This window comes from Cariama cristata, unplaced genomic scaffold (assembly GCF_000690535.1).
Source record: "Cariama cristata isolate BGI_N322 unplaced genomic scaffold, ASM69053v1 scaffold41684, whole genome shotgun sequence".
Classification (NCBI taxonomy): Eukaryota; Metazoa; Chordata; class Aves; order Cariamiformes; family Cariamidae; genus Cariama; species Cariama cristata.
In genome coordinates this window covers 2,382-27,380 of record NW_009612022.1, presented here as the reverse complement: position 1 = coordinate 27,380, position 24,999 = coordinate 2,382, and the positions used below count along the sequence as shown (strand labels likewise).

At 48.8% G+C, this 24,999-nt stretch overlaps 1 protein-coding gene across 1 annotated transcript; it reads left to right on the top strand.

Annotated features, from left to right (window-relative positions):
- Positions 1 to 1,686: 1,686 nt before the first annotated feature.
- Positions 1,687 to 21,009, top strand: LOC104160352 (PH and SEC7 domain-containing protein 2-like; the record flags this gene model as incomplete). The annotated part of the gene is made up of 6 exons (XM_009698450.1): positions 1,687 to 2,207; positions 9,524 to 10,012; positions 11,414 to 11,608; positions 16,167 to 16,247; positions 16,815 to 16,927; positions 20,951 to 21,009. Coding segments are annotated over exons 1-6 (1,458 nt in total), but the record flags the coding sequence as incomplete, so codon positions are not given.
- Positions 21,010 to 24,999: the final 3,990 nt, after the last annotated feature.

Here is a 24,999-nt window from a genome sequence, read left to right as displayed (position 1 = left end):
CCATCCCGTGCGTGACCTTCAACTCCTCAGCCCACCACGTCTCCCAGCTGTGGGAAGCAGGACACGGAGAGCGGGCCAGATCCTGGGTCCAGGACTGCCTGGGCTGTGAGACTGGAGCAAAGTCAGCCAGGGATTGGGGTTCCCCTCGGGATCTATCCTGCTCAGCCAGCAACTCAGCATGTACTCGTGTGGATCTGCCTGTACTGAGGTCATAGAGAGGTGTTTGGAGTCAAATCCCACCTCTCCCTTGCTCCTTGCCCAGGTGCAGAGGAATCAGCAGCAGGGAGGAGGCTGCAAACGTCTCCACAGGGTGAGGGGTTGTAAGAGCAGAGGCAGACGCAGCCCAGCACCTCTTGTTACCAAGAACTAGTACAGCCCTGCACCGGTCAAGCAATTAGTGATTTTACTGCTAACGAAAGCTGCAGCTCAGCAAGTCAGAGCACCCCAAGCCCATTGCTGACATCTGGGCACCCTCATGACTTCTCAGAGGTGATGTATAATCCCTGGTTTATAGAGAGGGAAGATGAGGCATGGAATTTAAATGATCTACTTGAGATGTGCACAAGGAACAGAATTAGGGGGAGAACCCAAGGGTCCCATCTGCCTGGTGTAATTGGTTAGCCATGCTTCCTGTGCAGGTGAAGACAGATATCCTTGTTTTAAAACAAAATCAGCTGTTATTATGGCTCAGCCTGAGCACCATACAGAAACTTCCAGAAGTTTCCTGTGGCACTTGGTTGCAGCTGCAGGGGTTGCATTGGAGAAAAGCTTGGACAGCACTGTGGAGCTACAGCCCATGGCTAAGGATGATGCTTGTAAGACTTGCAAACTTTGCATCAATGAGCAGGTTTGCCAGTAAGGTGCCTTTTTATCAAAAAGCTACTTGTCTCATATGTGCAACAGAGAGTCCTTCCCTTTTCCTGCAGGGAGAGCGTCCCAGTGTATATTTAATAAGTACACTTTTGCCAGAGTCTTGGCTGGCAACTTATGACACCCTTCAGCAGTACTTGTGTGTTGGGAAAAGAGAAGTGTTACTCTGTCAGGCAAGAAGGTCTGCAGAAATTCGAAGTCAGCAGGGAGAATCACACAGGTTGGCACTTCACAGCTGCTTAGGAGTGTTAAAAAAAAAATTAATCACAACTATCTCCTATTTCCCCTATTTCTTCTGTTTCTGGCAGGCAGGGAATACTTGGGAATATCACCCCAGTAGCCTGCACAGGAAAAGCGACTATGCCACATTCCTGTCCCCAGTCCTGGGTAGCTGTCTGCCATAGCTGGGGCATCCAATGCCCAAACGTGGTATGGGTCCTCTGTGCTTGAGGCTGGGGCTGTGTGGGGGTTATGGGATCAGCAGGAGAAGGTGGGCACACTGGGCTCAGGACCACAATGGCAGATTTTCCTTTCCGGATCAAACTGTGCTGAGTAATAAGCACTAGTCTTTGCAAAAGCAGCAAACCCCAGTATGGTCCTTCCTTGCTTTTACACTGAGGAGTTAAGAGGGGTGGGGGGTATTTTCCTGGGCTCTGCTTCAAACTTCCACCCTTCTGAGCTGCTATCAACAAGCCCATGCCTTTCTGACAGCCCTCACGGGCATTCGTGACGTGGTTTCTTTTCTATTGTAGGTAGTCCCGGGCCTGAGCTGAGCACGGAGAGGGAGCCCATAAGCGCTGGGACAAAAAGCGGAATATGAGCAAGAACAGCCACTTTCCATGGTCTACCGCAGATCGCTGTGAGCTGCATTCCTCGGGCTCGCAGCCGGCCGCACTGGCCTGCGATGATGGGGATGAGCAGCTCAGCCAGCCTGCAGAGCCTGCCAGCGGGAGAGCCAGCCCCTGGGATGATGCTCAGCCCTCTCGAGGAGCGGAGGGGGAGCGTGGGGGCCAGGGGGACGAACATCTGGAAGCAGCAACAGAGCCGGGCGAGAGGCAGGGTGAGCAGGGACCGGGGACAGGCGCTGCCAGCGAGAGCAGCCGTGAGGATGGGCCAGTGCTGGTGAACGGCGTGGACACAGAGCTGGCCGCAGGACGGGAGCAGACGCCGCTGCAGCAGCGGGACGGCAGTGTGCCCAGCCGAAGCAGCACAGATTCGGGGGAGAGGGGCTCCCCCAGCCAGGAGATACCTAGCGAGGCCCTCAGCAAGGAGCGGTGGCACGGTGTCCTGGGATCCTCAGAAGCTCTGAGTGCTGACGAGCCAGAGGATCAGCTCGGGTGAGTGTGAAGCCGTCATAAGGTTGGTTCAGTGCTGGTTTACCTGTGTTGTTCCTCAAGCCTCCTTGGTTTGAGTTACTCTGCTCAGTGTGTAACTCGTCAGTTTAAAAAGCTGCAGCTGCTCTGATGGCTGACTGTGGCTTTTCACTCTTTTTCTCTCTGTGCTTCTTAGACTGCTTTTCTTTGTTACAAATGCAGAAAAGCTGTGATTAGAGCCAATGTCTGCCCACAGAGTTACTAAAGCGAAGGAGAAGCTTTAGGGATATCAAGAGTGCTGGGTGCTGGTTGTGCTCACTTTAAGGGTGTCCTACTTGCAAGTTGGAGATTCAGCTGCAGCACTTACGGCAAAGTTACCTGAGATAGCTTAGGACAAGTACAACAGCTGGGGGATGAAGGACAGCTGGGCTTGTCTGGGAGGTTGGTACACACTCGAAGCCCCTGGCAGCATGGCTTGCTCTGGCAGTCCCTGAGCTAGCAGGTTACAGCTTTGTACCCAAAGGACCACGCCGTTAGTAAGAGAGGGCAGGGCACTGAGATTTGCTCCCTGCTGCACCTATGGCAGGTGTTACCAGTGCCTGGGTAGCACAGGAATAACAATGTGAGACGAGATATGAATGTCATCCTCTTCTCAAGTGCCTGAGACAAACCAGCACATGTGCAATGCCCCTCAGTCTCTGTGTCCTCTGTACTGTCAGCCTGACTTTGTGGAAGAACTGTTCATGCTGGGAGACGCTCACACCTGTGCAGTGTCCACAGCTGATTTTATGCTTCTGCAAGTGCCTGGATCTGCAGGTTGGGGCTTGAGGGGAAATGACCGGTGACTGGGATAAGGTGGGGTGCTTCCCATGCCATTCCTGTGAGAGGAGTACGGGTGCTTCCCTTTGCCACCAGTAATTGTCCAGGGGTCTCTGTTGTAGCCATCCAGGGTTGATGGCTGCTGTGAATCTTACAGCCCTGCCTATGTACCTGTCCTGGCATGGGAGAGATGCTGCAAGCAGGATGGGGCTGGAGAGGTTGTCATAGAGGAGCATGGCCTTCTTATGAGGAGGAGGTGTGAAAGGGACAGGGTGGCCAAGAGGGGCCTGTGAATCACCTCCCAGTTTTAGTCCAGTGCAAGCTTCAGACTGAGCCATTTGTTCAGAGTGCTGTCTGGAGCGTAGGCAGGAGTGTCAGCAGAGCTGGGAAGCCACACAGCGTGTAGGCTGACGACAGGCATCCCTAATTCATTGAGTCTATTGAATAGGCTCCCATATAAAAAGCTGATGGTTTGTTTTACCCAAGGCTTCCAGCAAGAAGGAGCAGGCTGTTGATGTCCAGAGAGCTAGGACAGTCTAACCCTGAGGCAAGTCCCACAAACTCTGTAAGCTATGCAGTCAGGTCTTGTATGTCTGCAAGTCTCTCAGGTTGCAAGGGAGTCACATTTACTTGGTATGCGGCTCCCTGGCAGAGATTGTGAGTTCAAGAGGAAGCTAAGGGTCGTCAGTGGATGCTGCTACTGTCACTGGAAGTGCAATTATTCTAAGGTACTAGGGCATGAATTGGGAGAAGTGGCAGGCTGAGGATTTGGAGATGATGCAGCCTGACTGGGCTCTGCATGCACAGTCCATGATCTTATGCTCTAAATATACTCATTTGGATAGCAAATAAGTCTTTTGGGAAGCTGAATGCATAAGGGACAAGTCGCATACTATTTTCAAAGGCAGAAGGGCAGCTGGAAAACTTCAGGGACACAGCTGAAATCTGGGAAACCACTTATTGCCTAGGGATCAAGTTAGCTCGCTGTGTCTGAGCTCCATAGTACTTTGACCACCTGTCTTTAGGCTAAATGGCAGAAACAAGTGGCTGGGCCAAACACAGCATGGAGCTGGTCTTTCCTGACTGTAGCTGATTGTCTGGCTCTCCTAGATCAATGTGGGTCAGGAGTAACAAAGCTGACAGATGGACTGAGGCACCGGGAAGTCACTGTCATCCTGCATCATCATCTCTGAGTTTCCCCAGTTCTTTCTTTACTCCCCTTCAGTCTGTTGCTGTTTCTGTTATGACCCATTCTGGATATAGGAGAACCTGGGGTTTCTTTGTCTCTGGCCAAATGTTTTACCCATGAGCAGTCAACTATTCATTTCTGGGGAACAAATCACTTGTCATCATCCACATGTTGGTGCTCGTATGATGCATTTTGTCCCTGAATCTTAAAGTACTTTACAAGAAGGCTTTGGGTCTTGTTCTTCCCTCTGAACCAATGGAGAATTAAAAGGGAAAAAGTCATCCAAGGTCATCAACTCCGTGGTGGAGCTGGAGAAAGAAACCATGATTGCTGTGCTGGTTAGTAGGTAGGTTAGTACATCTGTGCAGGAAATAGTTGTTTTAAAAGTCAAGGAAATAAAGCCAAAGCTTTGGTGCTTGCGCTGCAGTTTGCATTAACTGAATCACTTTCCCCCCTTTCTAGTTTACCCCATGGCATCCATTGCCATGCCAATATACCATTTGTCAAAGCCCCATTTTCCTGTCATTGTGGCTATGTTGCTTAGAGGTCTTTCACCTTCTCCGAAGCCCCCAACATTGGCTCTACAGCTCTCAGGGATGTCACAGCTCTGCAGTCAAACTGAGAGCTTCACTAGTGAATTATATTCTGCTTTCAACTCCATGAACTCAAACAAAAATTTCAAAGTTCCCACCTTTGGCTTGTGGACGCACTTAGTACCTGCAGGTTTGGGACTTCTGCCTTTGCCCACACATTTCCTCCCATGGCAACATATAGCCGTTGAGCAATTCAAATTCCATTAAAAAAAAGTTTCAGAAAAACTTTGCAGAAAGCCTGCAGTGCATAGGCAAGAAAGTTCTCATTTCTGTAGTGTCCTTCTCTGACAGGACTCCCCACTCCACCAACACAGTAAACTAGATTGTACTTTATTACAACTAGTTAACTAGTGAGAAGTGAAATGTAAACAACTCAGTGCATAAAAATCCAGTACGGTTCAGCTGCAGTAATAACCAAGTGCAGTGCTTTGCATGCCTTGCCATAAGCAATAAAACGGCATTTCAGACATGACTGGGAAAAGCAGCACAGGCAATTAGATACAGTGTTACTTCAATACACTTAGAAAACCTTGTGATTACAATGCACATAAATATACGGCTCCTTATTTAAGTAAACCAATTGCCTTCCCTGCTGTGTAATAAGTACGCAACACTTCTCTGTGGGGAAGCTATGTCAGGTTCATTCATTCACACAAGCACTGCCTCTCACCTTAGCCTGGGTTTGCTTGAATTAGATGGAGACGATGCTCCTGAGCTGATGTAAGCTGTAGAAAGTCTCTTTTTCCTCCGTCTTCTCTGGACCACACAAGGAGACGTGTGATGTGCCTGACTTGTTGGTACCCACCAACTCATACAGGACCATGGCTCCTGTCCTGATCTCTGCAGTCTGTCCTGCACAGCCTTTGCCTGGGGGACATTTGTAGGGACACAGACTTTCTCACTTTGTTGCCTGCTGTATGGGTTTGGGCTCAAGGGATAAACCAAGGGTTGGAAAATACAAGGTCTGTGGAGTGAACAATTAATGGAAATTATTCTGTTCAGTGTGGTGAGAGAGCAGTAGCTGTCTAGTGTGGGATTATGGCAATGTGGGACCTACTAAAAGTAATATCCAGGAGGTGCAGGGCTTGATGGCTCTTGATGGGCTTGATACCCAGGAGCACCCAGGAGAATACCTACGGGCACAGCTGCAGTGCACAATAGCCCTGGAAACACATGCTGTGCACCAAACCTCACAGGGATGGCCCAGGGAACACTCTCCTGCATGGGTGCTCCCACACAAAAACACAGTGGTGATGGGAGTGAAGCGATGCAGGCCAAAGGACTGTGGGATGGCTCTTTCGGAGGATCTTGGGAAACCACAAAGATCCAGGGTTTTTCCTTGGTGTGGTGAGGACACAGACCCTCTGTAAGAGAGGGGATGTGGAAGTTCACTGGGGATGGGGGCTATTGCAAGAAGTTTGGCAATGGGATGAGTTGCCAAGGCAGGTCCATGATTCCCACCGCTGGGTGTAATTAAGGCCGTAAAGTCCTTCCTGTCACAAGGGGATGAAATTTCTTAAGTTCCTCCTGCTTTGTGGAAGGATGAGATCTTTTTTGTACACAAAGTCGTGGCCAGGCACTGTAATTCACCCTGCAGGGATGGGTGGATTTGTGAAGACAAGCACTCCTGAGGATGAGGGCTCTTTAGGCTGGAGCTGCTGCCATCTGTCTCATTTCTGCTTGTTTCTGGTTTGCTGCATGGCCAACTCTAGTGAACTGGGTTACAGTTTTCTTAAGCCCTGCACTCCTGGAATGAAGGGATTATGTGAGTCTACAGATTTGTGTAAGATTTTACCCATGTGGTTGCACAGCTAGGTTTGAAAACAGCATCTCTGATGGCTCAGACATCAGAGGGGATTTTCAAGGGGTGCAAAAACTTCTTTGTTGGGGCCTGCCAGTTCTTATGAATGCAGGGTAAGCCACACATGGTTGTCTCCATCCTTGCACAGCCGTTCAGATGGGTGTGTCCTGCTCCCTGCTGTGCTGGGATTGCCTGTTCCTGCCACAGCTGATCAGCCTGCTGCCCTGGCATCCAGCATCACAAAGAAGGGAAGATAGCATGGCACAGCCACTTCATGGGACCTTGATCTGCTTGGGTTCCTCAGACTCTTGGAACAGTGAGAAATAAGAAACCTGAGAACACTGATCTGTCCTCCAATGGCTCCCACCCTGGCATGTTAAAAGCAGAAAAATCTACCTTTGTTCAAATCCTTCCCCAAGTGCACTTTTCTTGCAGAGATGGGGGACAAGAAGCCTGGAAGCTGACTTGTGTCCACTCCTCACTGCCACAACGGGGCTACGTGCACCTCTGTCATTGCAGTCTTACGTCCTTACACTGGTTTTCTGTTAGTTGTCCACTGTATCCCCCTCTCATGCTATGGCTATCTTTGCTTGTTGTGGATTCTTGGGGTGAAGAGATCCCTGTTGGCAGACTACCTCCTATCCTGCAGGCTTGGGTCTTTAAACACACTGGCTGTAGCAATCAAGGGTGATAACTTTGAGGACTTCCCTATGTGAAGGGATGACAGGTCCCATTTTACTGCCTGGAATCAGTGCTCATGTATAAATACTGAGTTGTTGCAGCCCATGCTGATGAGGATGTTAGAGGATCACCGGTCCATGTGAGCTCAGGTACCGTGTTGCCCATGAGAACTGGCTGCTCCACAAAAATTATGATGATGGTTCCCAGATGGGTGTGTTATCATCAGTGGTAAGGTGTGCATTCTCTAGCCCTTAGGGCCACTGTGTCCTGAAATGGCCAGCCATCTTCCACCCTGCTTGTGGCATTTTGAAGGGCTAAGGTTTCCAGGAATGGATGACACTATGTCAGTATATCTGGGCCAGTAAATTCAGGGCCTTATTAACCTGCTCTCTGCTCGAGAGGCAGCCTTCCCTCCTTGCTACTTGCTTAGCTGTGCAGCAGCAGTACAGACAAATCCATTCTGCCTTGGGAGAAGGAACTGTGCATGCCAGACCCTGTAACAGTATGAGTAGACCTGGCTTCAGGCCTCCACTGAGTCTTATCCCAAGCACAGCAGTGATGTTCAGCGTCCATCTCCACCATGAAAACAGGGAACCTGTGTCTGTTGGAGAAAATGGGCTGACTGTCTGTGGATCAGGGCATCCATAAGCTGCAAATAGCTGGGAGCTGGAAATATATGGCTGGCTGTGGGGACTGTCACGAGGTGGTTGCTCGGTCGCTTTGCTTTCCCTGTTCTCTGCTGTCTGCTGGTGAAGGTGGGCTACAAGACTATATCTCTCTTTACTTTTGCTATGAGCAATTCCATGGAGTGCAGTGTGTGCCTCAGTTTCCCCACCTAAAAAGACTCAGCTGTTTTGTAAAGTGCATTGAGAAGAGTCCGGACTCCTAGGAGACACTCTCATGGCTCTGCCATGTCTGGCTCACAAGTGCTTTGCTGCCTCCGTGCTAGAGCCACTACCTCCCAACGTCCATTTCCAGTTTTTTTCTGTGCCAGGTGATGAACAAATCAGGGAGCGGTCTGTCACTGGTGCCCAGTAGAAAATATTACTAACAGTAGCTGTGTTTGGGCATGCACAGGTACAGCATCTTGTTCACTGGCACAGGAAGGTTGCCAGGTACATTAGCAACACTGTTTTAGTCACAAATCCAAACCACAGCACCATACGTGCTGCTATGAAGAAAGTTAACTCCGTCACAGACAGAGGAAAAGCAGATTACTGTTCCCCTAGCTTTCACCTGTGTCACAGCATGAAATGTCTAGTTCTGACAAAGCAAACGACAACAGTGTCTGCTGGAAGTGGGGAGGCAGGTTTCACCTGAGAAACCCAGGGTATTTCAGGCAGGTCCTTGCAGCCTGGTCTATTCCAGGAGGGACTGAGCTTTCCCAGCTCTCCAGTGCTCCCAGCACGGCTGATGTTGCTAGACTTGACTCAGATTAATTCTCCCAGTGTGAGTTTGTATCGAGATGTACACCGGAATGAATGCCCCTGCATTCAAAGCCAAACAGAGTCGGGATTGCTGAGAGTCATCCACGCTTACCTTGGAAGCTAGACTTCTAAGTTCATGCATTTCACAGCCTGTAATGCGGTGCGTGAATCCCACAGGCTAGCTGTAAAGCAGCATGGAGTGTCCCCTGCATGAGTGTGCATCCATCACCTTTTACATCCCTCTCAGTGGAGAGAAAACTATTTGTAGGGTGCCTTGCACTTCTAGGGTGTCTCGTCTAAGAAAAAAAAAGCTCAAGTTAGAGCATATGAATTGCTCCCTAAAAGCTTCTGCTTTTTCTCTGCTATAAAAGGGATCAAGGACGTTTGCTGCTGACATCCAAAGTTAGATGAAATGGCCTCGATCTTAAGGATTTTCATGCTTTTGAAGTAACCGTAATTGGAGCACTTGAAGGGAGAGATAACCTGCAGATTAAATCCATGCTGGCAGTGCATCCAGTAGCATGTGACACATGCTGCATGTGCACCTGATGGTGCAAATATCTCCAGTTCAGAGGTTTGGCTTTTTACTGGGGCATGACCAAATTAAGGATTGGCTAGGCCCCTGGGAAGGCTCAACATAAAACTCTGCCTTTTTCAGCTCTAGAAGCTTGTAATAAAATTGGGAACCAAGCAGGTTATACCACAGAAAGGGCCCAAGGGCCTATAATCACAGCATCCATTTTTGTCTTGCCTCTTGCCTCCTAGCTCCAAGTCAAACAGTGCAAGTGATTACGTTGACAGTATTTTCTACATTTCCCCTTTTGGTCCAGGTTTGCTTCTGGAGATGCCAATCTGAGCTGCAGTGAGGATGACAAGGAACATTTTCAATTCAAAGACATCAGGGATGGGTTCAGCTCGACCTTTGAGAAGATTGTTGAGTCTGACCTTATGAAGGGTACATACTACAGCAGCTTGGACTCTTTGGATGTCCTCTCTCTCACAGACGAGACAGACAGCTGTGTCAGTTTTGAGGCCCCACTCACCCCATTGATCCAGCAAAGGGTCAAGGAAAGCCCCGAGCTCTTGGAGCAGAAACTGGTAGCCCAGCAGAGAGAAGCCCTTCACCATATGGCTGCTGATAAGCAAGAGCAGGCAGCAGCAAAGCCAGCGGAGGGGGATTTTGGAAGCCCTCTCAGGCACTCAATTACCAGCAGCAGATCAGAGAACGTGCTGAGCCGGTTGTCCTTGAAGAGTATCCCAAATGGGTTCCATGTGGAAGGATCAGGGGAAGATACCACCAAGATCATTAACTCCATCAGGTAAGACAGGCTGGGAATTCCTTGGGCAAGGGCTCCCAGTCTTGTGGTGTCCCAGTCCAGGAGCAAGGCGCAGAGGACATGATAGACATGGAGCTGCTTTTATTCCCCTTTTCCTTCCTCTCATGAACTGTCATGGCAGAGATGCCAAATACCCACAGGAAAACTTTTCTACCCATAGGTTAGGAGTGCAGCTCGGGACCAAGGTCTCATGGTGTTAAACCAGCCAGTCCCCAACGGGCCTGTGTCTGAGTCCTCCCTGTTCTCAAACCCAGGACCCTAAACTGCAGGTGAGCTGCAGGGTTCTGTAGGAGCCCTGCAAGCCCAAGAAAAGCCAAGGCTCAGCAGTTTGTGTTCACGGTTGCCCTGGAGGGCACCACCATTCATCTGACTGCTCGCAAATCCTGTCTGTTCTTACAGCAGGCAAAGCTAGGGCTCCTCTGGGTAGACCACTGCCTTGTCTGCGTGACGTCTGCAAAAGCCCTTGGCAGGTTGGAGGCAGTCAGGCACACTCCCAAATGTGTGCTGAAGTGCAGGCAAACCTCAAGGTTTCACTTCGGACTGGGTGCCCCTGTAGAGGCCTCCCCAAAGTTTCTTCTGCAGGCAGCGAGGAGATCAGCAGAGATTTCATCCTCTGGACCAGCTCAGACCCAAACCATCATCCCTGGGAGGCAGCAACTCATCTGCAGGGCACTTCCTTGCATGCGGAAGCCTGGTGATGAGCAGGCAGCTCATAGGAGAGCTGGAGTGAGGCCGTATGTCCAGCTACCTGTCAGGCGTTCAGTGAGTCACACTGCCCAAAGATGTGTGAATAGGAGTCATAACTGACCTTGGGCAAGAAAATAAAGGGGTGCCCCCACCTACATGGTGCCAGTGGGGCTGCCTAGCTTGTTGTCTGTGGGAACAGCTGGCCACAACACCAGCAGGCAGCTGGGAGAGGAGCAGCCCACCAGTGACAGCAGGTCTGGTGCCAGTCCCATTGGCATGATCTGTGCAAGTGCAGTTTCTCATCCTCAGCAAATAATCTGAACTGAAAAGCATACCTTCTATCCCTAAGATTTCCTGAATGTCCACAGCTCTGAAAGAGCTTGGTGTCCCTTTCCACACCAGTGGAGAAAGAGGAAGGTTAAAAAGGTGTTGGGGCTGCTTTCTTTGAATGATACACCCTCATTTCTCAGGGAGAAGTCACCTTCTCTTCAATCTTTTTCTACAAATTTGAAATTAAATGGTACTGTTTCATTTGACCTAAAATAAAAGAGGATTTGCCCAATGTCTGTTTCACAAACATATTGTTGTTTTTTCATATTTTTTGGTTAGTTCAAGAAGAAATAAAAATGTGGCATTTTGTACGGGTTTCATCAAGTCACATTGCTACTCCTTGAATTGTTTCTTGTTTCTATATAGCGATGCCAGCTTGAAAGATGCACTATCAGACTCTGACTCCGACATGGGCAGCACAGAGCAGCTTGACCAGGGCAGCACGGACACCTTGGCGAATGGCTGCAGGGCAGATAGTGAGGCTGCCAAGAGGCTGGCCAAGCGTCTCTACAACCTTGAAGGGTTCAAGCGCTGCGATGTGGCACGCCAGCTTGGGAAAAAGTAAGTGGGGCTTTGGGTTGCAGCCAACCCTGCGAGGGGGTTGACTGAGATGGCAGCATTGAGCATGGCCAGCAGAAACACAGCTGTGGTGGGGAGGGTCTGGGGGAGCACTGGTCATGCTAGAAGGACAGGACCAAAGCAGGAAGGGACAAGCCTGCTGTTACAAGGGCTTGCTGGATGGAGTCAGGGCTGTTGGACATCTTTCCAGCTGAAACTGGTCCAAGCCCAATGCCCTTGCAATCTGTATCCTACAAGTTGCCTGCCTGTATTGGGCACTAACTGCCACAAGCTGCAGCCCACCAGAACTAAGAGCTTCCTGCATTTGGTAAGGGCCCAGCAAGAACCTCCCTAAAGCAATCCCCAGGCTGAAAGGTTTGGGATCCAGACCTAGATCTGCACTGGGCTCCCTGCCAGTCCCCAGGTTTTTCATGTCTGCACCCCAAAATCCTGCTGCAGTGCCTCCTGACCCAGTCTGTATAGATGCCATGAAGGGTTTGATGGAGAGCCGGATACACACTGGAGGTCCAAGCACCTCAGCTGGTAGATCTGCCTGGGTAAGGCAGAAAGGAAATAAAAAGTATTTATTCAAAAGTGGGAGAGTTACAGAGATTTCTAAGAGACAGAGTAACAGTAACGAGTGTAGCAGTAACATTATTTTAGGAAGCTGGTGGGTGTGAGGACAGCAATCCCCATCATGCTTCTCCTGGATCAGATATAACCTGTGTTGCTGGGAGTTTTTTATTTCCTTGAAATGTCTCACCCCTGTCTAGATAAGCAGAACACAACTGTCCCTCAGCAAATACCCAACCTTTCAGTGCTAAGGATCATCTGTGACTCCCAGTTTAGTCCTGGGATAGAAGGAGTCCAGAAATTATCTCTTAGAGAGGCTGTTTGTATCACCTAGCAGCATCTGTGTTCTTCTCTTTTGCTGTGCTTCTTGTAGCAGGTGCATTGCTGGCTGCGCTGCCTCAGGTCTAACATCCTTCTCCTTTCTTGTAAATGTGCCATGACAGCTCACTGAGTGGGGGAGGTTTCAAGCAATGGGTCTCTGGGGGTGCATCTGAGTATGTCCCTTTGCTAGTTCCTGCAATCCTCACTCACACTTGCGGTCCTCATACCTTGAAAAGCTGTTTGGTGACCTACATTAGGGATCTGACACAGCATTTAAAAGAAAACCTTTGTTTTGATCAGCTGGGTTTTTGACATCGGAATCATTTCCCAGCACGACTTGAACAGAGTTGCAGGCTCTTGGACCGAGAAGGTGGATTTGCAGAGCAGGAAAGGAAGAAGGATGAGGATAGGTGTGTTTGAAGTTGGTCTTGCTCACTTAAGACAATATAAAACCAACCTACAGTGGTGGGAACAGGGTAAGTTTAAGTGATGCTTTCAAGCCAGCTCTAAGTAAGAGGTGGGCTGGCTAGGAGGATTGTGCAAAAAGTAAAATCTCATTTTAAAGCTTTTTAGCTCATTTTAACCCTTTTTTTCCTTTGTGAACATTGGTAATTTTCTAAAAAAAAACCAAAACCAAACCAAAACAAAATGAAAAACAAACCAAAGCCAAAAACATTCATCGTTGTCAAACAAGTGGAAAAGGCTTGATGAACAAGGAAATGCAGGTTGTCTATCTCCAAATAGTTTATTTCTAGCTGACACAGTTCTGTGAAATTAACCTCAAATCCAGAAATTACCATTGTATCTCTGAAGAGCATGTGATTTGGCAATTGAACTCTCTATGGAAGATTCTTGTTCCTGGAATGATCTGTGGCATTGCCTCATTTCCCTCACTACCCACAGTCACATGTCTCTTGTTGGATGGAGGTTGAACCATCTTAGCTGCCTGACCATGGAGACGATAATGCCAGGCACTTCCCTGCAGGGTTTCCCAGGAGAGAATTGTGCTCACAAAACCATGCAGGCAGCAACAGAGCAGGCAGCAGAGCACAGTTTCAGCATCACAGTGTGCTGAGAACTTGAGGTCTGTCAGAGTCCCATGGGCAGCATGGCATGGACACACAGTGTATTTTCCTCCCCTGGCTATTTGGTGAATTTTACTTAGCCAAACTTCTTATGGACAATCTTTTTTTGACCCAGGTGACTGTGGCACAAAAAGGATTCTGCACTAAACAGGCTTAGCTCTGTAGGACAGTGTGATTCAGCCTGTAAACCAACACATAGCTGTCCACATCCAGCCACGCAGGAATGAAACTGTGAGAAAAAGTCACGGCTCCTGTGTTACCCCCGGGGTGGCTTGTGACCCAGAAGGTCAGTAAGCAACTCTTGGTGCCTGGACCTTCCCAAACCAGACAGAGGGAGGAAGTGTCAAGCTGGGGTGTAAGGTGAGAGGACATCTGTAGAGGCTGCCTGTGTGGCAGGGCCACCAGCCAGAGGATGCCAGACGTGTCACCACGGGAAACGCCTTGCTATTCTTGTGGAGATGTCTCTGTAGTGTCCAAGCTGCATGGTGGAAGTGTCATGCATTCCTCCAGGAGGGGCTGGGACTAGCACAGAGAGAGAGGAGGCCAATTCTTGAATGGGGAAACCAGAGCAAACACCTAAGCCTGCCTTAGTGTAGGGCATGGTCTTGCCCTGGCCACTGTTGGAGTTCTGTGTCCCAGGCATGCCTGGGGCATGTTAACTTGTTCTGGAGTTCCTCAGAGGAGAAAGGTCTCATCAATGTCACTGAGCCCCTGGCTAGACATGGGAGTTGGTTACTTCCTGGGGGCTGGCTGCCTTCAGGTGTCCTGCAACACTGTCTGGTTCTCTTGGTAGAGCTGGCAGTCCCTGCCTGGAGTTTTTCCAAGCAGAAATGGACCAAGTGAGGCACACAGGAAGGTGTGGTGGGCACCCAGGCTGGGGACTGTTGGCACCACAGCAGCTGGCACAGACCACTTGTCCTGGGGGAGTCACAAATTCCCTGCAGACTCCTAGCCTTCAGCAAGACCCAGTGAGCTAAGCGACAGGCAGCAAGGCCTGCCTGCATTCCCAAGCTACCCTGATGGGAGAGCGGGGTGAAGGGGAGCTCCCAGAAGCCTTCATCCTGCCTGACTATAGATTTAGTTAGGAATGTAAATTAGGGTGTAGCTCCTAGTGTAGACCATGGAGATATCTCAAGAGCAATTCATCCCACCCAAGATCTGTGCTGGGCTATAGACATGCCCAGTCTTTTGGTCTTAGGGAGCTTTGGGCAAAACCAGACCTTCAAGCCCAGCTTGAGGTTAAGTGGGGGGAGTCAGGCACTCACTGTTCTCCCCTGTTGATCACTGCAGTGCTGAAGTACTTGGCAGTTGTGGCTGTGTGCCCAGTGCCCAGAGTGCCCAAGCAGGTTCCCAGGAGACCTGTGCCCAAACAGAAGGAATCAGACCTTTTCTTCTGAGAGACTACCAGTGCATGTGGGACCTGACCTGTGGAAGGGAGGGCACTGGCTAGTTCCCAGCACTAGCACAGCCAATGCATGAGGTCTTCTGCAGACTTAGAGCTTAGAAGACCCCGGAGGAGGCCTGGGGCTTGCTTGGTTCTGCTCGCTTTTTGGCACGGGGGTGAAGATGTGGTGACATCGCCTTCCACAAACATATGGTCATTTTCTGCATCTCACATTACCTTACTGTGAAGTTCTAGGACAAGTAGAGTAAGTTTTCCTGGGAAACTGCCAGGAATCTGTCGTACTTCTGAACAGCATCCATGCCAGAAGCTTTACAGCATCTACCTCACAGCAGAAGATGAAACAATGTTGTAGGAAAAGAAAAGAGTTTCGCCTGGAACTTGTCCTGGCATGAAACTGGACGTGCAATGCTTAGCAATATGCTTTTCATTTTGTGAGGAGAAGGAAAAGGAATTGTGTATGACAAAGGCTGAGCATATTGAGATCATCTCCCATTTCTTGCCAGCATTCATTGATTATTCTTATATTTCCTCTACCTAAGCTGTGTAGAGGGACTTAACAGCACCAATTCTGGCTTTTAAGGCAACATGTCTCCAAGCATCCTTCAAAAATGTGGCAGGAGAATAGTTTCTGGAGAAGCATTCAGGGATGAGCAGGGTCAGAAGCTCGGCTGAGCTCTCCTGCTCCATTTCCCAGAGGCATCCATCTGACATGCGAGCAAGGTGCTGTGGTGAGAGGGTGGAATGGGAGCCAACGTGGAGTGGAGAGCAGGAGTATTGCAGTAGGAGGAGATAACCCGTCCAGCAATGGGAGAGGACTAGGTAAGAGAGAAGGTGCCTGATGAGTGCAGGACATCCTTATGGCCTTCTCCTCCTGACTGGTTTGGGAGGAGGCTCTGCCTGGCCAGCAGCACAACAGAGGGGCGCAGTGGGGGCAGGCATTTCTCATTCTCAGGTGTCTAGGGCTGGCAGCTGCAGTGCCAGGCTGTGGGCACATTAGGGCCCTTTGGAGGTCTTCTAGCAGCATTTCAAGCTAGGAGAAAGTCCCCCTGAGTCTGGGATGATGCCTGCAGTGTCTTGCTGGGAGTTGAGCTGGCCAGGAGGTGGCAGTCTGCTGTTCCTCTTGTAGACATTGTCTTCTTCCTGATGAAAGGGCTTACTACTCCCTCTTTAATTACAGTAACGAATTTAGCAAGTTGGTAGCAGAGGAGTATCTCAGCTTCTTTGACTTCACTGGCCTGACCCTTGACAAAGCACTCAGGTGAGCTGATCTCTGACATTCCCACGTAGGGCCTGGGCTGGACAGAGTGGAGCAGCGCGGTGGGTTTCTCCTCCAGGCTTCCCAACACCATGGAGGTGGTCTGTGTGATAGGAGCAGGGATGGGAGGGGAGCTCCAGTTTGTCATTTAATCTTGCTTTGGTGTCACGTTTGGCACAAGGTGCTACCACCAAAAGTGGGCTTCAAGAAGAGGGCCCACAACCTGCTTCCCCATGGCGGAGAGCAACTTTCTCCAGAATCCCATCCTGTACAAAATCAGAGCAAGTGGGAGCAATTTCTTCCCTTGGGACAGACAACCCATCCTGGTGCCATCAAGCCAGAGGTGGGTCAGATCTCAACTGACAGCATGTTTCCTTACACAGCTCAGAGTTGGCTCCATAGACACCCTTTGGGTTGCACCTGCAGGGGCCCAGGGGTGCACAGGCTGGGGGGAGGACAAAGGCCTTCCCCTAGCTGCTCTGAGGACATCCTTTCCATCTCCCTCCTTAGCATGGATACTGCTCAGCAGATTGATCCATGACATCTTTAAGTATCACTTTCTCTTTGCAGGACATTCTTAAAAGCGTTCCCGCTGATGGGAGAGACACAGGAGCGGGAGCGGGTGCTGATTCATTTCTCCCGGCGATACTGCCACTGCAACCCAGAAGAGAGCACGTCCGAAGGTACCACTTTCTTTCCCTGGCTCTAGTGTCCATTGCACACTCACAGTGCATGTGTGTCACAGAGCCTGAACGTAAAACCAACCATCCACAGCTGGACCTGAATAACACTCACTGGGCAGGCAATGCAGCAGCTTCTCCCTTTCTCTGGGATCCTGCTCTGCTGACTATCCTTGCCCTGGGAGGGATCGGGAACACCAGGTGCTGTACAGACACTCCCAGAGAGCCAGGTCAGGATCTGAGTGAGTTTCAGCTCCCAGGGAGCCTTGTCCTCTGAAGTGCATATGAGCTGTGCTGAAGACAAGATCTTCAGCTTTAGCCTGGATCAGTGGCCATGCTTTGCCTGGCACCAGGGGAGGTGGTGAGTGGTTCTCAGGGGGTGAAAATTACTGCAGTCGTGGCTTGCAAAGTGGTTGCTAGCAGTGGGCAAATGAGTGGCTGGTGCTAGCTCAGCCCAAGACCTTGTCAATTGAATGGAAGAAGACATTTCCATAAAGACTGAGGTATGCTGTTGGCATGCCACGCACAGGAGTTTTGTTCCTTGCATCTGCTACTGCAGTAGAAAAAAGGACAGCTGGGTAAAATTCTGGGCTCACTGGAGCTGCAGATTTTATTAGCTACTTTCACTCCCTCCCCATTATTTTTTTAAAGTAGATATAGTTTCTTCTGACATTTTAAAATGCGAAAGATCATCCCTGGTACACGGGTGCACACGCAGACATCCAGACATGAGTATGCCCATGTTTGCACTTACATGTGCCTCTACACACCTGCTTACAGGCATCTTGAAATGCCCCCTTGGGTGGAAATCAGGCTGCTGACCTGCTCTCTGCTGGCACCACAGCAGTGCCAGTTATTCCTCCTCCACCTGCTTCTGCATGCAGTTGTGCTTGAGAGCTCCTGCTTGTCTCCATCTTGCAGGCTTCCCAAAGAGCAGCAGTGCGTAGTGTCACACGAACCCTCCAGTCCCTCTGCCAAGCTAACTGGACACACGCTATTCTCAAAACAGAATGACTTCTTTGCTTTTGTCAGTGGTATCCCAATAAAATATAGGTTTAGATTTAATTTCCCTGTGTTTGTGTGATGTTCTCCCCCACTGATCCAAAAACAACCTTCCCTGGGAAGGATCTTCCACCTGCAGACATTAAGCTGCAGGCTGAATTTTCAGCAGCAGTTCCCAACTGAAATATCCCAAATGCCAAGTTCTGTCTCCTCTTCAACACTTCCCCCTGGAAGTGATCCTTAATTCTATTGCATCTACCTCCCACTCCTACAGACAAGGGCAGTGGGACCCTTTCTCCCCTTCTGGTCCTTAGGTGTCCAACACCCACTGTGAGGGTGGATGCATGCACACACCAACTTGAGCAGAGGCTGAGCTGGAGCACAGGGGATCAGACCTCTGACTCCATCCCACACCCTTCAGCATGAGGGTGTTTGGAAGGCACTGACTATTTAAACAAAACACAAGCTTTGCCATGTGGTAACATGGGTTACAAAGCTGCTGATGGAGTCATGCTGTAGCAACTGTTCAGCAGAGAAATTAGATCCCAGTTCTGAACACTCTGTGAGAAGGTGCCTGCTAATTCAAATACGAATGAAGCCAGAAAGTTAAAATCTTCCATAACTGCATGGCCCTCAGCAGAGATGTCACTGCTGCTGGTAGAACTTGTTTTGAAAATGTTAAACTCATAAACAATATAATAATTTTAAAAATAAGGAAAACTGGATCTGAAACACGTTACTGCTGCTCTCATGACTTATTCATTAACATTTAGGGCCACAGCATTGCCTGTGATGGTGGCAGCACGTTTCACAAGGCTGGGCAGGACCACTTTCTGCAGATCAAACGTCAACTGAATAAGTTCCAAGCAGGACAGTGCTGCGCTTAGTACTGGAATTGAATGGAGCTTGAAAAATATAATTGTAATCCAAGTAATACTTGAAGGTCATGCAATGGAGGGAAGCAAAGTGACTCCTTGAAGTCACATCTTTTGCAGATACTGCAAAAGCATGCACTAGATGCATGGTAATTTGAGAGAGCTATTGCAAGTTCTTTCTTCAGGAAGCAATTCCTTCTTGTTGCATCCAGCCTAAACTTGCAAAGGATGTTCCACCAAGATGAAATTTGAGCCACTGTCTATTATCTAGATTTCTAAAGAACCACTTGTGGCTGTGATGGTCTATTGGCATAGAGGCATGATAGAGTCAAGGCAGTTTTGTCTGGAGATGATCAAGTGGCTGAGAAGGTCTTACAGCCCTCTAAGACATTTCAGGGCATTGATACATGCTGATTCAATAACTTCTCCGCTGATGGAGACATGGCTGTTGCAACACTGAAGGTCACTTCAGCCTTGCGTGACAGGATGCTGCAAATGAAAGTGGCAGAAGCTCTGACTTGCCAACCACTGAGTGGGGTGACTGGTTTTTCTCCCAGAGAGTGGTGTCTTGGACACATTATTAGTGCTTTCCTCTACTGATGAAGCCCAGACATGGAAGAACTATATGGCTTTGTTGTGACACTGTGTAAGCTGAGAGAGAAAGTGAACACAACTGAGCCAAGCAACAGCAAGAGAATAGCAGGTTTTAGGACACCAGCTCCACCTTGGGGCCATGTGGGACATGATTTACCTGACCAAAGTGATACAGTAAAGCCAGGTGAAGATGTCAGCCCAGAATCTCCCACAGAGACTGAAAAATACACATTGGGAAGGCACATTATCCTAAGCCCAAAATTTCTTCTTGTGAAACCGAAGGAAGAACCTTTCTTAGGAAGTGATTCTGTCTTGAAGGGGGATGTCCATCACACTATGTCCCCAGGACTGTCAGCCCTCATAGAGAAATATGTGATGGTCCCATGAGAAACCATTCCTTCCTCAGATCATGGTTCTTCCAGGAAAGGGAGAAGCTCATGTACTCAGTTGCCTTCATCTTGGGTTCATGTGTTTGGTTGCCTTTAGCTGGCAGTGTTTAGAGCTTGACCTTGAGCATAGGGTGCTGAGGGCTTGTCACTCTTCCACACAAATGGTGCCTTTGTTTAGTGGCTGGCTGGGATGGGGACAGGCCACGGCTGGCTCTCCGTGACTGCATATCTATCCCCCACAAGACAAGGCCAGTGCCACCTCCCCAGACAGGCCTGAGGGTAAGTCACAACCTGATCCTAGGGCACCAATTCACAGAGCAGCATGCATGAGGGAAATAAGCCAGGAGCATCATGTCATGTCCAGCTTGGTCTGTGGAGCAGCCCATCAGCGTGAGCATGCCACGTCATACCAAGAGCAGGGCTAAAGACCAAGGCTGCAGTATTTCTGCCTCTACCTTCTTCCTGGTACTCTCTATCCCTTTTGTGAGGTCCTTGCAAGGACCAGTTGATGTGCCAGTGTGTATTTGCATCTCACTGTTGTGAGGGGGGTGCGTGGAGGCTAGTCTCTTGACCTTGAACAGCTTCAAGACATAGCATGGTTTTGAAATAACAGCAAGCCACCAGGCTACCTGGTACAGAAGAGGGTGCTGTGCTGTCTCAAATGGAAGGAAAGCTTCATGTGAGTTTTATTAAGTCAGAGAGCCAAAAATGCTGCACCCATTTGTAGTAATAATGTTTGTTGAACTACTCAAGAACTTGCAGACTGCCTGGGAATGATGGCTAAAGGCCTCAGGACAAACCCCTGAGGTAACTGTGATCAACTAGCTCTGTTTGCTGGGGTGTCTGCCCAATTCAACAATGGCGTTGGCACAAAATGGATATGGAAGGAGACTCAGTGGAAAGTCTGATCTTTAGAAAGCCGTTGGCAAAACTGCTTTAAAGCCAATTCCCTGGTGATCATTTCAAGAAAAGGTAAAGTTTAAAGGGAAAAAAAGCTATTTTTTTTTAAACTATCTTAAGACAGTTGAACGAAATAGGTATTCTTTAAGGTCCCAAGACATAGCAACTAGCCTTGATTTTGCAACGGGTGGGCTGCCAAGACAGCAAACACCAAAACTGCATGGGAAGAGGAGTAATCATAGCCATCTGACTGTGGTGTGTTTCAGATGGGATTCATACGCTCACCTGTGCCCTGATGCTGCTAAACACAGACCTGCATGGCCATGTAAGTAATACTTGGATATGCATCCTTCCTTTTTTTTCCTTCCCAGTATAGAGTTCTGTCCTCTTATGCAGGATGTGTTGCTGGAAAATTGAGATAGGTTGGCAAAAAGAACTTTGCCCAGCTTCAGGGGGAATTCTGGAGGCCAGGTCCAGACCTGGGGACAGTGCTTTTAGTGTCACTCCACACTCAAGCCAAAGCCGTATCCCCCGCTGACATCAGTTATCTTATACAGGCATAGGCAATGCAGCTTTCTTCCCAGGGTCTGTTACATGCATCAGCCCTGTCCCAGGAGCTCTCACGGAGAGGTCTTCACCGCCAGTCTCTCTGGGCTGGCAGAGAGCAGCACCAATTATGCTGCTAGTTCTTGTGGTGCAGATACCTAAGGCTCCCGTCATCCCAGAAACTGCTGCAAGGGAGTCAGTGGTTTCATACAGGTCTAGATTTGATCCTTCCTTCCCAAAACATGACGTAATTCCCAGCTGTTCCTTTTCCCCAAGACACAGCAGACAGCCACTGCGGAGTTTCGTATCAGGGAGACCTCTGGACAAGCAGTAGTGTGAGCAGAGCTCAGTGCCCAAAGGTGCGGTTGGAAAACAGCAGGGGCTGTAAGATCTCTCAACACCTTTTAGAGGTTCTTTCAGGTGGCATAGGTTGGATGTGTTCCTAAAAGGCCAACCAGAGTGTAGAGAGCAGAGCAGAGTGGGAGGAAAAATAACTGCAGTGGGGAGATGGGACTGGGCATAGGGGACAGCACTGGGACTTTGTGTACCCTTGGAGAGCCCGGCCATAGCATACATATGGGAGTACGCATGGCCCCTGCCTCCTGCTCGGTGCCGTGGAAGGCTGTAGGCACCGTTGACCCGGATCTCCTCCCTGCTCTCCAGCCTTATGGCACAGGCATAGAGCATGACTGTGAGACTTTCCAGGGGTAGAGGGGCACCTCAAGTCTCGAGTCACTGAAATACGTTCTTTCATTGCCCCTCTGAGAGCTCAGAGATGGAGCCACAGACTTCCCAGAACTTGTGTGAAGATGGAGGGGGCATGGAGGGGGATGGCTTATTATAGCAACCAGTGCACGTAAGATCTGGACACCCTTTTTCTGCCCCACCAGCCCCTGATTTTCAAGCTGTATCATCAGAGTCCTCTTCTGCCTCCTGCTGGTAACAATTTGTTGTGCATCTGCAGAGGCTTGCCCTCATTTTCTCTTCATTAGCCTGTTAATGAGAGGACAGTAGGCCATAACCTAGCTTTTTTTTTGCGTACTGGCTCCGAATTACCTTTGAAAGGAGCCTTCTTCAGTGGGTGTGGGAAGAAGACACTAAGTGCTCTTCACTTATGATGGCAGAGATGCAAAGGCCACCAGCTTCACCAGTGCCGTCCTGACAGTCCAGCTGGGAGACTGTCCCCATCATTACAGCACAGATACTGCCTTCATGACAGTAGCAAGGTTTGAACACAGCAGTCAGTGAAGGGAATTACTGGTCTTTGCAAGACCATCCTTTCCAGATGTGCACTGTGGCCTGCACCAAGCCAGCTACAGCTGTCATGGCCTCATCCTTTGGGGAACAGGCAGTCTATGTCCAATCATTACACCGGCCACTAGGTCCACTCCCACCCACATGGTTACCAGTAACCTGTCTAGGCAAAGTGTCTCTGCACATGGTGGGATAGCTGTGGGGCTGGCTTCTGGGAGGGTCTCACAAAGCATTCATCCTTCAGCTGAAGTGGTTGGAGACAAGGCAGTATTTTCATCAAAGCATTCCCTGCAACAGCAAAAGCAGCATTGTGGCAGAAGGCAACTATGCAAGTTCAGTTCAAAATAATCTTATTTTGTCTATTTTTTTTAATTAAAAATAATTCAAAATGTAACTCTGGGAAGATAGAAATTATTGAAAAGGCCAAAAAACCCCTAAACTTCCAAAAACTTACCATGTCTATTTTTCATTGACAAGCTGGCTAAGAGGCCTGGTAAGAAGAATTATCTCATGCTATCTAGGCAAAGAAAAAAATAGCTTTCTTTTGACCAGGTGTAGAAATACCTGAGCTTCTCTTTGAAAAATCTTTTCTTTATTTTTCCGCATGAATAACATTAATTTCTTCTTCTCCTTCTCCTCCTTTTTTTTTTTTTTTCTTTTTTTTTTTTTTCCCCTTCCTTCTGCTCCTGGAACCTCTCTTTCTGCTCTTTAACCCTTTTCCAGGTGGTAAGTGCAGTCATTCCAGTGTTTTGCTTTCAAGCACTGACATTTGATTTGTTTTTTCTGTGTTAAAAAAAAGGATTTTTGTTTGTCTGGATTCCTAAGTGGTCGTGCAGTGTCCTTCACTACTTAGCAACCCATTAGCAGCTGATATGCATCACATTAAATTCTCTTTTTGTAAAGAAACCTCCATAAACTGCAGTGTACCTGGGATTCTGTGACTTGATCTCTCACCCCTTTTTGTTAAAGACGCTGTCATGCTATTGCATATCACTTTTTATTTTATTTCCTTTTTTAATATTGTGTGTATGTTTCAGTGTTTTACTGTGCATTGCCATGGAACGGGAAATTCCTTTGGTTAGGAAGGGGTGATTTATGTGTCTCTGTAAAGGGGCAGTTCCCTACAGCAGTGTCTCTAGAATGGGCTAGTTCACCATTCCAGCAGTGACTATCATGTATAGAGTCCAGGCTTAAAATTAACGAGACTGGAATCTTAAAACGATCTTTAAAATATGAGATTTGCACCTGGCCACACTGGAGCTTTGCCTTAGCGCTGTGGATTTTCTGCCACAGGTGCACTCAGACTCTGTTTCCAAACTGTCCAGAAAACTTACTGCCTTTAAAATGAGACACTCCATTTTCATAGAATCACCTGGAGTGGGTGTTTAAAAACCAGCAGTCACCAACAAACATTACAAGTCTTGTAGAATAATCCAGGTTGTTGAAACTCTCTACCTTGCTGTGCTGATGCTGTTTGAACTCCAGGAGATCTTGTGACAAAGTAAGTACTCCTCTGCTCCATCTCTGCCCCTTGGAGACAAAGCTTTGAGATGTCTCCTTTTCAACTGTCAATGTTATCCCTCCTTGTTCAGAACTGCTGGACAGGGACAAGTCAACATCTATGCATTACCAGCACAAATGGTTGCATTTTGGTACTTTAGCAAAGCCCAGCTTCTGGAGTCACATTGTAATGTGACAAGCTTTAGTGTTTGTTCAAAAAGCAGGCCAGCAGCTCTCATAGCCACTGAACAAAGTTTGAAATGGGATCCCTGGCAGCTCCTAACTCCACACGTCCATTGCTATTAGTTTTACAAACTGTGTGATATTCTCCTTAAGCCAAGCTTATGGTTTGGTGTTACCAATACTGCTGGGAGAGCTGAAGAGCTCTGAGATTTGAGCAGCTGCTGGTATCACCTGCAGAGTGACACCAGTCTGGCCACAGCATCTTTGCATGGCCCAGGGGTCATTGGTACCCAAAATTTGTGGGTTTGTTCCTCGCAGTGGGGTGATTTTGTTTCTACAGCCTAGAACACATCCACTACCAGATCCCATGGTCCAGTCAGATCAATGACTGTCATTTCATGCTGAAGCATAAATGTAGTTATTTGAGTTTTTTACTCTGAAGATGAATATCTGGGAGAGGTCAAAAGAGCCTGAGTAAAAGCAAGACCTGCTAAGGGCATGATGCTCATGCTGGAGAGCTCACAGGAGATGTACTCCACTCACCACTTTGCAGCTCAGGTGTTTGTTGCCTGAGGCCTCCATCCCAGAAGCTCAAGTCTTTTAACACCTCACAGAGGGAATACTGGGGAGAACATTCCAGATAGCCATCCTTCATGGCCTCTGACCCCCAGGAACATGCTGCTTCTTCTGGGGCTTTCACATGGCACCTGCTTTTCCCACTGAGCACCCAGCTCCATACTCATCTGCCCAGCCTCCTCATGCTGGGACTTGGCAACAGCCAAGGAATGCCAGGCTACAGCCCAGAGTCTTCTGGAGGTTGACAGAGCCATCC